This window comes from Etheostoma spectabile, chromosome 15 (genome assembly GCF_008692095.1).
Source record: "Etheostoma spectabile isolate EspeVRDwgs_2016 chromosome 15, UIUC_Espe_1.0, whole genome shotgun sequence".
In the NCBI taxonomy this organism is placed as follows: domain Eukaryota; kingdom Metazoa; phylum Chordata; class Actinopteri; order Perciformes; family Percidae; genus Etheostoma; species Etheostoma spectabile.
The window spans coordinates 29,613,969-29,628,034 of NC_045747.1; the positions used below are offsets into that span (position 1 = coordinate 29,613,969).

Below are 14,066 nucleotides of genomic sequence, written 5' to 3' on the forward strand. Positions count from 1 at the left end.
ACATTCCTTTAATTTTAGTCTAAATAATTCCTCATTTCTGCTTTTCTAACTCAAAAATTAGGTATAATTTCCTATAAATGAGGTTTGTCAACCATAAATTCCAAAAATAATTGTAAAACTAAAGTTAATAATTTAGTGTTACATAGTGTTAAACGTCAAAAAGAGTGACAAACATTGAAAAAAAGCGTCAAAATTGATGATTTTCAATTTTGACGGGAAGACAACACAAGGGTTAAAGAATGAGGCTGGCTTTTTTTAATATGTTAATATTAATATAACTTTGACCGGCTGGTGGCGCTAAAGGAAAGTCAGGGGATCACCAAAGTTATTCTAGTGTTTCCTCTGGGGACCAGGGTTGGCTGTGCAAAATATCATGTCAATCAGGGATCCTGCCAAAATCCTGCAGACCTGACGGTACTCCTTTTAGATACTGCAGGTACCGGGAATGCAATTCTTCCAGACCTGACGGGGGCAGCACCTACACCCTAAAGTCTGCCGTTAAATGCCTGAAGAAAAACGTCTACCAGCATGGAAGAATGGTAGATGCTAGATCGTATCGACACACGTGTCATTTTCGACAGGCATCAACCGAGAGAGGAACCGAGGAAATGTACTTGTAGAGGGATGAGATTAGGGGTGGGGGAATAAATCAATGCAGAATAGTATTGCCATATTTTCTGTGGCAATACTGTACAGTCCCAATTCCATAAAATTGAAGTAAGGTACCCAAATAGAGAAATGTATCTTTTTAGGCAAAACCGATGTTGACAAAGTTTCCTTTTGGGGACATCATTTGAAAAATTTGAAGTTGGAAAAAAGTAAGAAATTGTAATATATTGCAATATGTTTCAGATCGCGATATACTGTATATTGCTATGATATCGCATCAGGGGGGCGACTGGTGATTCCCACCCCAAGATTAGAGGTCCTTTTCTCTGAAGCGTCTCATGATTTTGTTAGCTGTTCGGGAGTTAGCAACCCTTGTAGCTGCACGCCCCTCCCCCCCCCGGGAAGGCTGCCCTCGGTTATCCCTCCTTGATGCTTGCTCCTTGGTCCTTGGTCCTCGGGGCAGAAGTAAGAGCTTTGGCACGGCCTTCACCGAGGAGGGACAGAACACCTTCCGGTTCAGCAGAGGACCAAGGAGTCGTGGAGCTATCAAAAAAGGGTTAAGAGATGCACCTATTGGCTCCTGCCATGCATATTTAGGAGACCAGCGTCAGGTCCTGAGTGGATTTAATTCCATTGGGAGAAGTGAATGTTAACACCGATTATGAGCAAATTTTTTTGTCTCAAAGTCCCGAACGTGAATATTGGACTCATTTTTATTAAAAGCCAGATATCTCCCAAAACACCCAACACTGAAATGGCATTTTTCCAGACTGACACATTCAGGAGAAAATTAACTTTGTTCAAGAGCCGTTTCTGTCTTAGGAACTAGAGCCCGACAGGCCAATATTAGGCATTTCTAAAACTATCAGAATCATTTATGACAAATAAATTATTCTGATAAATTAATATAAAAAAAAACAAACAAAAAAAACGACTGTCAACCATGAATGTGAGTGTTGGTGTTGCATAGTTGGTCCACCAGAGGGCGCTCTACAACGTCCCTATTTATTTATCAGAACTTTAATATATTTGGATGTTCCTCTGTTCTGTTGGAACAATAAAACAAATTATTATCATATTTTTTTTTAAGTGAGAACTCATAAATAACTACAATTAACTAATGTTAGGGAAATCTGTGTTTTCTTACACGTTTCTGGATAATTTTTTTAAAATATATATTTGCCGATATATCGGCATATCGTATTTTTTATTAAGCGTATATTTGTATCTTTAAAAATCCTTTTATCGGTCGGCCTTTATTAGGAACCAACTCTAGAGAGATCTGGCAACAGGATTGGCTTAAGTCAGCAAACGTTCACAAACACCACATATAACACACTTTTTTAAAAGCCAAATACGGTGTTAGTGAAAGAAAATATAAAAACATCATATAATATAACTTTTCATCCATCCACATGACGTTTACACTTTCAAACGAAGCGGTGTCGACAGGAGACAGGAAGTGTGTACCATTTCATACCGTTGGGGCAGCGCGAAATTAGTTATAGAGAATTTTTGGGGCGATCTATCGGAACACTAGTTAAACAGACCCTCATCACACTTTGATGGCTTGACCGCAGTAAAAGTGCAGATGTAAGCTTTTATGGCTTTACCGTGTATCTACGGCAACAGCTTTGACGAGTTCACTTGGAACTCCCAAACCACAATCGGTCTGTTTCTCTCTGCCGTGGATTTTCACATAGAACAACAACGTTAGCTACGATAGCTGACATTAGCTAACGTTAGCGCTTGTTACAGCAGACCTCTATAAGGTCAGTTCTATAAAAGAACGGCAGAGAGAAAGAGACTTAACTCAACATTGAACAGGTGAACTCAGGAGAGGCATTACCGTATGCTAGCTGTGTGGGGATGCCAGGCTTCGTAGCAGCAGGCTATGTATAGACTTACTATATGTCGGGTATTGTGACATCCATAATGGCAATCCATCCAATAGTTGTCCAGATTTTTCAATTTAGACCAAAGTGGTCAGGACAGACGGACCAATAATACCAACCCTAGAGGCACTAGCACAGCTATAACTTCTAACATGAATTGTGATTGGCTGAGCTGTTGACCAGCTTTGAATGTCGGTTGTGTGTGTGTGTGTGTGTGTGTGTGTGTGTGTGTGTGTGTGTGTGTGTGTGTGTGTGTGTGTGTGTGTGTGTGTGTGTGTGTGTGTGTGTGTGTGTGTGTGTGTGTGTGTGTGTGTGTGTGTGTGTGTGTGTGTGTGTGTGTGTGTGTGTGTGTGTGTGTGTGTGTGTGTGTGTGTGTGTGTGTGTGTGTGTGTGTGTGTGTGTGTGTGTGGTGTGTGTGTGTGTGTGTGTGTGTGTGTGTGTGTGTGTGTGTGTGTGTGTGTGTGTGTTATATGACTTTCACTCGTTCACACAATGATGCTATTTTGTTTTACAGGCGGATGAAAACCCATTATCTGAACAAAGCGTGGCCCAGGTAACACACACACAGACAAACACACACATTCATACACCAAATGTGTGCACACATACACATGTATAGTAAGTGCACTTATACAAACATTCATATACACACATATACAGAGACACGCCTATTGTAGATAGCAATATATGCACCTTATGTTTCCCAGCAACAAGGTCAACAGGTGTTTTGTCTTTGAATTTCTTATCTATGCCAAAAGTGGGAGGTTAGACATCTGCGGTTTGTGATCACGTTTGACCAATTTTACAAAAAGCTTAAAAATAATTATTTAAGTGCAGTTGCAAACATCGATCACTAATTATCACTGCTCCTGCACAATGCTAGGAACCATGTTTCTATACTTTATTACACAATTCTGATGAGTCAATTACTGCATTATACAGTCTGTTATTTCTGTACAGCGGCACTATACAGAAGGGGTGGTCATTGCTCGGAGGTAGAGTGTCCAATGTTGTCAAAAACAGATGGCAATAAAATATTTTTTAAATCAGTGATGTGATTCAAATAGACTTTTTGGTGTTATTAGCTGTGTAATGAGCGGGATGATGTAGAGCAAGCCGGTTATTACTGCGAACAGGGAAAATATGGGCATAGGGCCAGCTTATTAGCTTAGCTTAGCACAAACCCCGGAAACAGCTGGAAACAGCTAGCCATGTTTGGGGATTCCCAAATAGACGAACTGTTCCTTTAATCCTGCGTTTGTGTTAGATTGATAGTGTTTAGTTTTGTATTAAGTTAAGAGACAAAAGCAGTAATGGAACAAATGACAAACATTTAACACAAACATAAACTCGCAGATACAGTACATCCAGATATAGTTATACTTAATAACATAAATACTCACAAATACCCACTCAAACACACACACAATGCTGGCTGCATACACTGCATGTGTAGCTCACATCTATACTGTTATTATCATGTACAGTGGCTTGAATCAGTTTAATAAAAATAATAATAAAAAAAACTCTTTTTAGCAGTTTGATATCTGTCTGTAAATTCAAGACGCTGCATGCGAACCCTTTAGCCATAGAAATAGTCATATGACCAGGGCAAACAGTTCAATGTCGGCTCTACTTTCATTCTTAGTCTATATTCTCGACGTTCCACTTCCGGGATTGCTCCATTGCCGACAGAAATTCTGCCGGTTTTCCCTCATTTAGGCCGGATACCCGTTACCTTGGGCTTCCTCTGTGTTGACATTTCAATGACCTTAATTAACATTAATCTCTGCAGGGTAAATCCAGACAGTTATCTAGACCAATGTTTCCCAAACTTAGGGTCGGGACCCAAAATGGGTCGCAGACCCGTTTTTATTGTGTCGCCAATTGGCAGAGAACAGACTAAATGCTCAGCGTGACCTCAGAATGGGGCACTTTCAAAAACCGAACCTAGACTAGATCAGCTGATTGATATCCTCAACCAGCCACATACATCTCATTAAATTCAAGTCAGCATTATTTAAAAAAAAATGTGGTGTCGGTACTGAGGGATGATGGGAGGGGATAAGAACATGAGTTGAGAAAGTGGTGAGACACAGAAAGAAGAATAAAGACCTTTTCTGTTTTTGTTTACTTTTATAATGGAATACATATACTTCATAGACATTTTAAATTCAAGGTTTTGTTCCGTAAATTCAGGTCCCGGGGGAGACGCCAAATTTCTCTTTCGGGTCTTGAGCTGAAAACGTTTGGGATCCACTGATCTAGACTATCTGTCATATCTGAGTTATCAAACAACCTTTGAACGTACAAATGTTCCACCAAAACAAGTTCCTTCCAGAGACTATTTTGCAGAGGCGCCGTTGCTCCGCTCAGTGCTCGGCGCCAAGCCCGTGCTTGGTTTAGATGAAAGCCAATAAACCCGAGCACGTTTTCCCCATCCTGGAATGCTGTGTGGAGGAAGGTCTGGCAATGCGAGACTACATTTGACTAAAAGAAAATGGTGTTCAGCCCCGCGCATGGGCCATAGAAATAGAATGAGGTTACACTCCCATCCCGCTCCTGTTTAAACTGACTCACGCTCCTGACCGCTCATTTATCATTCTACTCTCATAAACTTAATTAATATTTCAGACTTTCCGACCGGTTCTGTGAACTTAACAGACATGTCATTACTTCGACTTTGCGCTGTAAATCATTTTTTGCCAATCGACTTCTCCGCGGTGTTGCTCCCTCCATCACTGCTCTTTGGATTACGCCGGTAAGCCGTGACAAAAAGCACCGATGGCTTCGGGACGGCTGGGTCTGTGTAGTTATTTTAAATTGCTTACATTGTAGGCGTATTAAAACGAAACTACAAAATGGCTGCATACTTTTTTTTTGCATTTAGGTGCATTTAGATTTTTTTGTCGTCTTTGCTATCGGTTGATTCCCGCTCCCGTCTGCTCCCGTTAACCATTCATCCCGTACCGTCCAAATCCCGTGATTAATAGTAAATATGACTCCCATCCTGCAGGAATCCCACGGGAATCCCGTGACCCGGGGGATTCCCAAAAAAATGTCAGCCTCTAGAGTACGCCCGCTACAACGATCAGTCCTTTGCAATGGCAAAGGTCTACATCAAAATGGCTGCCGTTCTGATCATCCTATCCCGTGTTGGTATGACTTGGAAGGATCCGTTGTACTCTTGGCTTTAGCTCCCCACTCATGTTGAGGTAGCTGCTAACTTGGCTTCAGCTCCAAAGCACCGGACAGCACTAATAGGCTCAACTGTGCATGAATGAATGGATTGACGGATAAATAAATGGATTAACTTCCTCTAAAGCTCTGCAGCTCTCTAAACACTGGGCAGATGCAAAACTGCGTCGCTGATCAGAGAACTCTTCTGCCGGTTTTGATTTTGGACATTTGATTCATTTTAAAAGTATGCCATCACTTTTTTTTCCCTGATACGCTTACATGCTTTAGCTGCTTCCTGCTTGTGTGCAGTAATGAACAGGTGCATGGACATGTGTGTGTTTGTGTGTGTGTGTGTGTGTGTGTACACTCATGTTCTTTTTCTTTTTCTGTTGCTTTAACCCTGACAGCACATAACAGAGAAACTGGCTCTAACCACTAACGTAAGTCTCTACTAACTCCACAGCACCACACACAGCTTATTCCACTGTAGCACTGCACAGCACACTGTGATCATACTCTACCATAACGTTATAATAACATACTGTATATCATAACCTTCAGCCCAAATATTGCGGTTTCACTGTGTTGCTGTATTGCAGTTGTAGCTATAAAATGTATTCTTTCAAAATGTCAGGGTAAAAAACAATAACTTTTTTTTTTCCATTGAACACAATGTATTTGAATTAAAAGCAACAAAACACCCAATATGCTTTTGTACCTTAAAATAGTTTTATTCTTTACCGGTCGGGCTCTAATTTATATCTTATATTATACTAGAACATGACACACCCCGAGGCTCCACTCAGACATGTTACAGTCTGTCGTGTAATCTGTGGTGCTACTCTGAAAAGCGTCCCCCTGAAGACAAACTGAGGGGAACAAATGTACCTCGGCATGATGTTGTTATATAACAATGCGTATGAAGTGATGAGTAAGCAGTAATATACTTAAAGGACGTTACATTAGTCTCAGAAGTGTCAAAACTACCCATAATCCATAAAAAGGATACTACAAAATACTGTGTATGTAAAGTGGCACTGAACCAAGAAAAGCAGCAGTAGGCTGAATATGACTGCATTTCCCAGGATCCAACACTGGAGTGAATATTCTCTGAGCTCCATGTGCCCCCTGCTGTTATAATTAGGAACTATAACCTTGGTTGAGAGTTGAGGGGCTGTTTCAATCCAATATCGTCACGATACGATATTATTGCTATTTTTAACATATTGCAATATTACTATGCTGTATTGAGTCCCCCCCCCCGCCCCCCCAGACGGGTATCCCTCAAACCATCATTTTGACCACACACTGGGACAAAAAGGTCCAATATGAGTTTTTGAATAAATTCCTGTCAACATTTCACAAATATGTAAGTTGTGTTAGACAAGCCCATAAAAAAATAAATGAATGAATACAAACATATGACTATGAAATACATCCTTAAACAAAACGAATGAGGCAATAAAATCTGTATTTAAATGTAATAAATGAGTCAGTAAAGTTTAATAAAGAAATAGGTCTTAAATTATTTATTTCAAAAGTCCACATTTATTTATTTCAGGCGACTTTTAATTCATAATGTCTCATTTATTAATTTCCTTCTCTATTTATTTCCACGTGTTATATTTAAATGAAGGGGAGTGGCTTTCTCACAGCCTCAAACTAATATAAATAGGATATATTTTGCCTCAATTATTAATTTCAGAAGGCATCTCATAGGCACATTTATTATTGTATTTACCTATTCATATTGACTTAAATGGCATTCCATATTTTAACACGGAACATGTGCTCATTCTGACACCTAGTGGGTGAACTCTGGTACTACAATACTCCAAATATATTTTCATCTTCATAATGATCATCACAGAAAAAAAACAAGAAGGTAAAAATAATTTCTTCCAGCTTGTCTCACTTAAGCTGAGCATGAAAACAGAAATACCATTTGTATATTATTTAAGTAGTACGATGTAGTAATTATTATTGTATATTATTAGGTGTTAATATTATGTCTGGCTTAGGATGCGCTAGATTGTGATAAAGATATATATTCGATATAGATAAATATATATATATAATATGCTATATATTATATATCCATTATATTTGGGGTTTAGAGGTGATTTGGTCCTACTAATAATAATAATAACAATAACTCTTTATTTAAAGCTATATAGGTCCTCACAATATAAGGTGCCTTTTTTTTTTTTTTTTTTTTTTTACATTTTTGACACTTTTGGACTTTTTCTTTTTACTATTTCTTCTTTTTTTTTTACATTTTGGACTTTTTTTCCATGTTTTGACATATTATTTTTAATACGTTTTGGACTTTTTTTTGTTTTTTTACTTTTTTTTCTTTTCCCCGTTGTTTTGGGACGAAGTGAAGAATCGGAACATTGACCCTGTTTGATTTTTTTTGACTTACTGACTTATCTAAATACGCTTCATGACTCATCATTTACATATCTTCTCTTTTGCTCTTTCTTTGTGTTTTCCAGGTTCTGCAGTCGGCCAAAGAGCAGATCAAATGGTCCATTCTGAAATGACTCGGACAAGACACTTTCAGGATTATCATGAAAGCCCCAGAGAAAATATTTATTCCCAATGCTATTTTTTATGATAATAACAGACTAAAGGGAGGGCTGTTACAAGCCTGTCGGCCAATAGGCTGCTTTATAGCAATTAACCAGCCAGGAATGGGATTGTTATGGCATTTTGTTACATTGTGTGTGTGACGTGTCATTTTATTTATTTGGTTCGAGAGTGATGTTAGACGAATGGCATCAGGAAATGAAAAAAGAAGACTCGGGTCTCAATATCCAGCTGTGCTTCTATAAAGGACAGTTATTATATCAAATAATGGATTAAAAATACTGGAATCCTGATCAGTAATCGATAATCTGCTGCTCTTATTTTGGCGAAGCAGGATCTTTCACTTTAACAGAATTGGACTTGTTTCAGCTGTTTTTGCGTATTGCTAATATATATATATATAAAAAAAAAAAAAGCAAGTATCAATAAGAAGAACTTTTTCCCGCCCAATGCTAAATCTGGTGATATCTATTGTGGGGAATACACGGTCAAATCAATGTAAGAGTAATTCAACAACCAAACACAATATGGAAGAAAATGGGTGTTTTCATTTGACCCATGGATTTGGGTTGGTGTGAATTAACACAACACAACTACACACACACACACCACACACACACACACACACACACCACCACACACCACACCTTTGTGCACTGAATGGCTCAGTTTAATCCAGTTGTTGCCGTGCATTACGGTCCATGGTTTGTGTAAAGCTTATTTAGACTTGTTAGAATAGAAGGATCCCTATTGAAACTAAAAAAAAAAAAAAAAAGGTACACATTGCACTAACATGTGAAATGCCTCGGGAGATTTCTGGACAGTTATTAAGAATATTGTCTATTTTCTGAGAGTTAAAGATATTAACCTGTATAGATATTTAATAGATATTAGTTTAAAAGAAGAATTCATTTCATTTCATTTGAGAGTTGAGTTTTGCCTGATGGGCTTTTTGGCTGTCCACCATTTGTAATACTGATAATAAAACATTTGTCTTAGATTCAGTGTCTTTTTATCTATTAAGTCTTGCTTTCATTTAGTCTTAATCCAAAACTTTTAAGATCATGAAGTCATGACGTCATCTTACCCCCTGTGCTCTATCATCCAATCAGCAGTCAAATCTCCGACCCCGGTGTGTACTAATGAGCTGTATGGAGACAACTCAGAGAGGCGTGGGTGTGGCCAGGGATGGTATTGGATAGACGCCGTGCGACGTCATGAGACACGTGACTCAACCGCTACAGCCAATGGTTCGTTCTGGTTTTATGCCGGCGTAGTGTGATTGGTTTGCTGCCTCATCCTCCTCCAGCTGACCCGTGACAGAAATCCGGGCCACGTTCAGCCCCGACAACCCTTGTGTTGTGTTGTCTCCCCGTCAAAACTAAAAATCAAAGAACATTGCTATAGGAGGACAACATTAGGGTTAACTGAAACGGGGTTGCGCTCAATACCCAGGTGTGTGCGCGAGCGCTCTCTCTTCCTTTTATTAACACGGGTTTGCAGGCAGGTCTCCGCTGATTGGGTATCACACTGTGACACAGCCAATAAACGAGAGACACACCCACCAAACGAGAGAAAATACAACTCATAGCCCTTTGCACACTTTTCCAAGGCGTTGTCCAGGAAACAGCGTTTCGAGAGGGAGCGTGCCTCCAAATAAGGAGTATTTATTACTGTAGAATAAAAAGGGGAGAAAACAACAGTGACTGCTGACTGGATGTATTCATCGTTCATTTCACTCATACATGTGTCATTCAATAAGCCTAGGGCCTACTTTTAATAGACATTATAGTGACTGCATGCAAGTATTTTAAAATGAAGGTCCTCTATCAAGCTTTCTTTCAAAAAAGTATTTCTGTCGGTTACATAGCATTTTGATGTTCTGATGGTAACAGAGGAATCATTATGCTTTACATAACTATAATCGATAGCCTAATGTATGGTATGTTTGTTATGGCAAATGTAAAATACATGTTTGCAGAACCATTCTCGATTTGAAAAAGAAAGGAGAGGCTGTCACACTGGTGTCCACAATGAAAATACTCCCATGCATGCATAACATCATATTTTAATGCTACTCCTAATCATTTTTGGAAAATTAATTAATTTACAACATTTTGGTAGAGTTACCATTTTTGAATAATTATGTAATAATTACTGACATCTCTTTTTTCTGTAGTGCTATTAATACTTTCTAATCAAAATCTTTTCGCCCCACGTGGGGCTCGAACTCGCGTCCCTGAGATTAAGAGTCTCACGCTCTACCGACTGAGCTAGCTGGGCCCTTTTCTGACCTCTTGTGGTAGTTTATAATTATTGCATCTGTACAAGGAAAAGACCATTGTGTATGTGATGTGTGTGTGAGAGGGAACGTGAAAATATCCATAAAACAGGAGTAGAGCAAAGGTAGGCTTTTTGCAAACGAAAGCCCCTATTCTGCAATTGAGAACCATAACCCCACATAATGCATATGCAATACAAATAAAACACACACAAAAAACAATTGTTATGATTTTTATCATTGTTATTGTTATTATTATTATTATTATTATTAGTGTTCCAAAAGAAAATCATAATCCATTACCTTTGCATTGTAATTTGGCCCGGCTAGCTCAGTCGGTAGAGCATGAGACTCTTAATCTCAGGGTCGTGGGTTCGAGCCCCACGTTGGGCGCACGGTTTTGATTAATGCGTGCATGTAAAACACATCGACCCACATCATTTGAGGTTTGATAAAGTAACTAGCGACCACTTCATGGTTTCCAAAAGCAGACGGCATCAATCATAGACTTCAAATAAAAGCATTTAACCCTCACTGTCAACATTTAAATACTGATTAAATGAAGACTACTAGAATTATGGAAAACAAAGCATTATAGTAAAAATGATGTATTATGTATGGTCACACCATTAGCATAGATATTTGATTCTCCTCAAAGAGCAATACATAATCCTAACGTTACTGTATCACACCCACATTCTACTCAAGATAGCCAGAAATGACTATGGAACTGAACTCTAATACAAGTTATTCTTCCACTTGACTAAACAATACATTGAGCTGATGAAAGCCAGGACATCAGAGCTGATGATGTACAGTAAAGGATCTTGTTCTTGTATTTCTATCCTATTATAATATATATATTGAATGTGGAATCCATAGTATTTCATTTATATTTATATTCTGTGTTGCGTGGCTGATTTTGCTGCTGTAACACTATAATTTCCCATTTTTTGGGATCAATACATATCTATCTATCCATCTATCTATCTATCTATCTATCTATCTATTCAAGTCCGTTGCAATTTCATATGTTGTTCTGCCAATATCTGGCACATGTCACAGCTGATGGGGTTAGTTTGGTACAATCTGATATTTTTATTTTATATTACAACCACCAGTAGGCCATCATCTGTGTACCTACCCAAGCAATCTGTTGAGTCAGCATCTATTTTCTGTTTTCTGTATTCATGCAGAACTGTCTCCCATCTCAGTAGTGGCTGTTACAAAACTTGCTCTAAGGAGCAAGGCAGTACAGCAGAAAAAATATACCCACTTTTCAAAACCATGTGGAGAAACATGTATGTTTTCAGACTTCTGCACAGAACATAATAATATAAAACACATGGACGATTCCATGTTGTATTGTTTTATGACACCCAATCTAAAGTAGATTTAAAGTGGCTTTTTGAAACTGTTCAACAGAAAAAGGCCCTTTATTTTCTAAGTGACTTCAGATCCCTACAAAGTGACTTAAATTCAAATGTAAAATACAAAATACATGTTTGCAGAAATATTCTCGATTTGAAAAAGAAGGGAGAGTCTGTCACACTGGTGTTCACAATGAAAATACTCACAATCATATGTATAACTTCATACTTTAATGATGCTCCTAGTAATTTTTGCAGAATTTTGATGGAATATTATTTTGAATAACGCTTACTAGTGCTTTTTTGCAGTATTTACCATGACAGACATACCTTTCCCGTAGTGTTCCTAATCAATACCCTTTAATCAAAATTTGTCGCCCAACGTGGGGCTCGAACCCACGACCCTGAGATTAAGAGTCTCATGCTCTACCGACTGAGATAGCCGGGCCCTCTTATGTCCTCTTGTGGTAGGCTGTAATCATTGCAGCCGTAGATGGAGATGAAGACGACCATTGTGTATGAATGTGGTAGTGTGGTTTATTTTTTCTAAACAAAATTTTTTATTTTCGTCTTTCTTCTACCCATTCTTTTCCCTATTCTGATGATTCTAATTGAGAACCAAAACCCCACAATATGCGTATGCAATACAAATGAGCACCCAAAAACTCTATTTATGTATTACTCTTTAACGGCAATAATTAGAATCCACCACGAGAGGGCATAAATAACGCCCGGCTAGCTCAGTCGGTAGAGCATGAGACTCTTAATCTCAGGGTCGTGGGTTCGAGCCCCACGTTGGGCGCAAAGATTTTGATTACAGAGTATCTTCAATCAGGAACTCTTACATGAAACATTGACCTACTGAAAGCTAGTGTGACAGCCTCTCCTTTCTTTTTCAGCTGTCAGGTTCGATCAAGATCATTTCTACAGTAAAGATAGAATAACCTTTCTTCAGGACTGGGTTACTGTCAGTTCAGCATTATGAAAGAAAAAGATCATTCTGATGATGTTGCAAGAGATTTATAATACTGTGTACTACTAATAAGCAAATCCTGTGCACACACACTCAATTCAAATAAATGGTTCTATGTTGTGCTTTTGACGGAGAAAGGCAAGCATCAATGGCAAAGTGTCTGGGAAAGAGAGCCTTCAACATTGACATTGTCTTAAAACCATTCTTGTAGCTTTGGCTTTGAAAATACTTCTGCAAACAGGTATTCTGTAGCTTACATTTGTAATTCATTTAGATCACTTTGTAGAGATCTGAACTCACTTTGACATTAAAGGAGTTGAATTGTTTAAAAAACCCCACAATGAATCTACTTTAGATTCAGTGTCCTAAAACAATACAACGTGAAATAGTCCATACGATTTACATTATGTACTGTGTAGCAGTGTCAAATTATAGTATAGTGTAGTTTCTCCATGTGGTTTTGATAATTGGGTATAATTTCTCCTGGGGTATTGCCGTGCTCTATAAAGTTTTGTGCAGCCACTACTGAGACGAGAGACAGAGTCCTGCAGAAATACAGAAATTGGAAAATACATGCTGAGTCAACAGAAAGAAATAAGTCATCATCTGTCTCAGATGGTCTGGCTTTCATCAGAGCAGGTGTATGTATACAGAGGGGGAAGGTTCAACTGGCCTGTCATATTTAAAATGACTCACCCTGTTTCACTTGGCATCCAATGTTGAAGTGTGTGTGCATTGTGTGTGTGCGCATGTGTCCATGTGGGTGTGTGTGTTTGGATGATGTGATGGAATGATTAGATAAAAAAGTACAGTTTTCCTTTCTCTCCATCTTCTTCTTGCCCTGCCTTTCCAAGAAACCATCTGCCAATCAAATGTCACGGAGGATATCATATTGCATCTTCTGTTGACAGTGACCGTGCTTTCCTTTATTTATGGAAAGCATAACGTTATCAGGCTGTTTTCTCTCGGCCCTGATGTTTCCTGCTTCACTGCTTGTCTGGTTTATATATTGCACTAACATCCACATTCACTGCCATTGGCTGGGGGGAATTAGCATACAGTCGCTGATTGGCCCGGGCGTTGACAGTGACAAATTGGCCCCCTGGTGATTGGGTAATTAAGCTGTGGTGTCACTAAGTGTGGGCTGGGCGAGAGAAGGGGAGAGA

The 14,066-nt window shown here is 38.8% G+C and overlaps 1 protein-coding gene and 3 non-coding genes across 4 annotated transcripts in view; 3 read left to right on the forward strand and 1 right to left on the reverse strand.

Annotated features, from left to right (window-relative positions):
- copz2 (COPI coat complex subunit zeta 2) overlaps nucleotides 1–9,162 on the forward strand; it is a 20,705-nt gene extending 11,543 nt beyond the window's left edge. Inside the window, exons 8-10 of the mRNA XM_032536425.1 lie at nucleotides 3,019–3,057; nucleotides 6,092–6,124; nucleotides 8,183–9,162. Of these exons, the coding sequence (XP_032392316.1) occupies nucleotides 3,019–3,057; nucleotides 6,092–6,124; nucleotides 8,183–8,230 (120 nt within the window). The 3' untranslated portion in view covers nucleotides 8,231–9,162. The remainder of the gene's footprint in view (nucleotides 1–3,018; nucleotides 3,058–6,091; nucleotides 6,125–8,182) is intronic.
- Nucleotides 9,163–10,877: 1,715 nt separating this feature from the next.
- trnak-cuu (transfer RNA lysine (anticodon CUU)) lies at nucleotides 10,878–10,950 on the forward strand. Its single transcript has one exon. It is a non-coding gene; the product is annotated as a tRNA-Lys (tRNA).
- A 1,352-nt stretch (nucleotides 10,951–12,302) lies between these two features.
- trnak-cuu (transfer RNA lysine (anticodon CUU)) lies at nucleotides 12,303–12,375 on the reverse strand. Its single transcript has one exon. It is a non-coding gene; the product is annotated as a tRNA-Lys (tRNA).
- Nucleotides 12,376–12,656: 281 nt separating this feature from the next.
- trnak-cuu (transfer RNA lysine (anticodon CUU)) lies at nucleotides 12,657–12,729 on the forward strand. The gene has a single exon. It is a non-coding gene; the product is annotated as a tRNA-Lys (tRNA).
- Nucleotides 12,730–14,066: the final 1,337 nt, after the last annotated feature.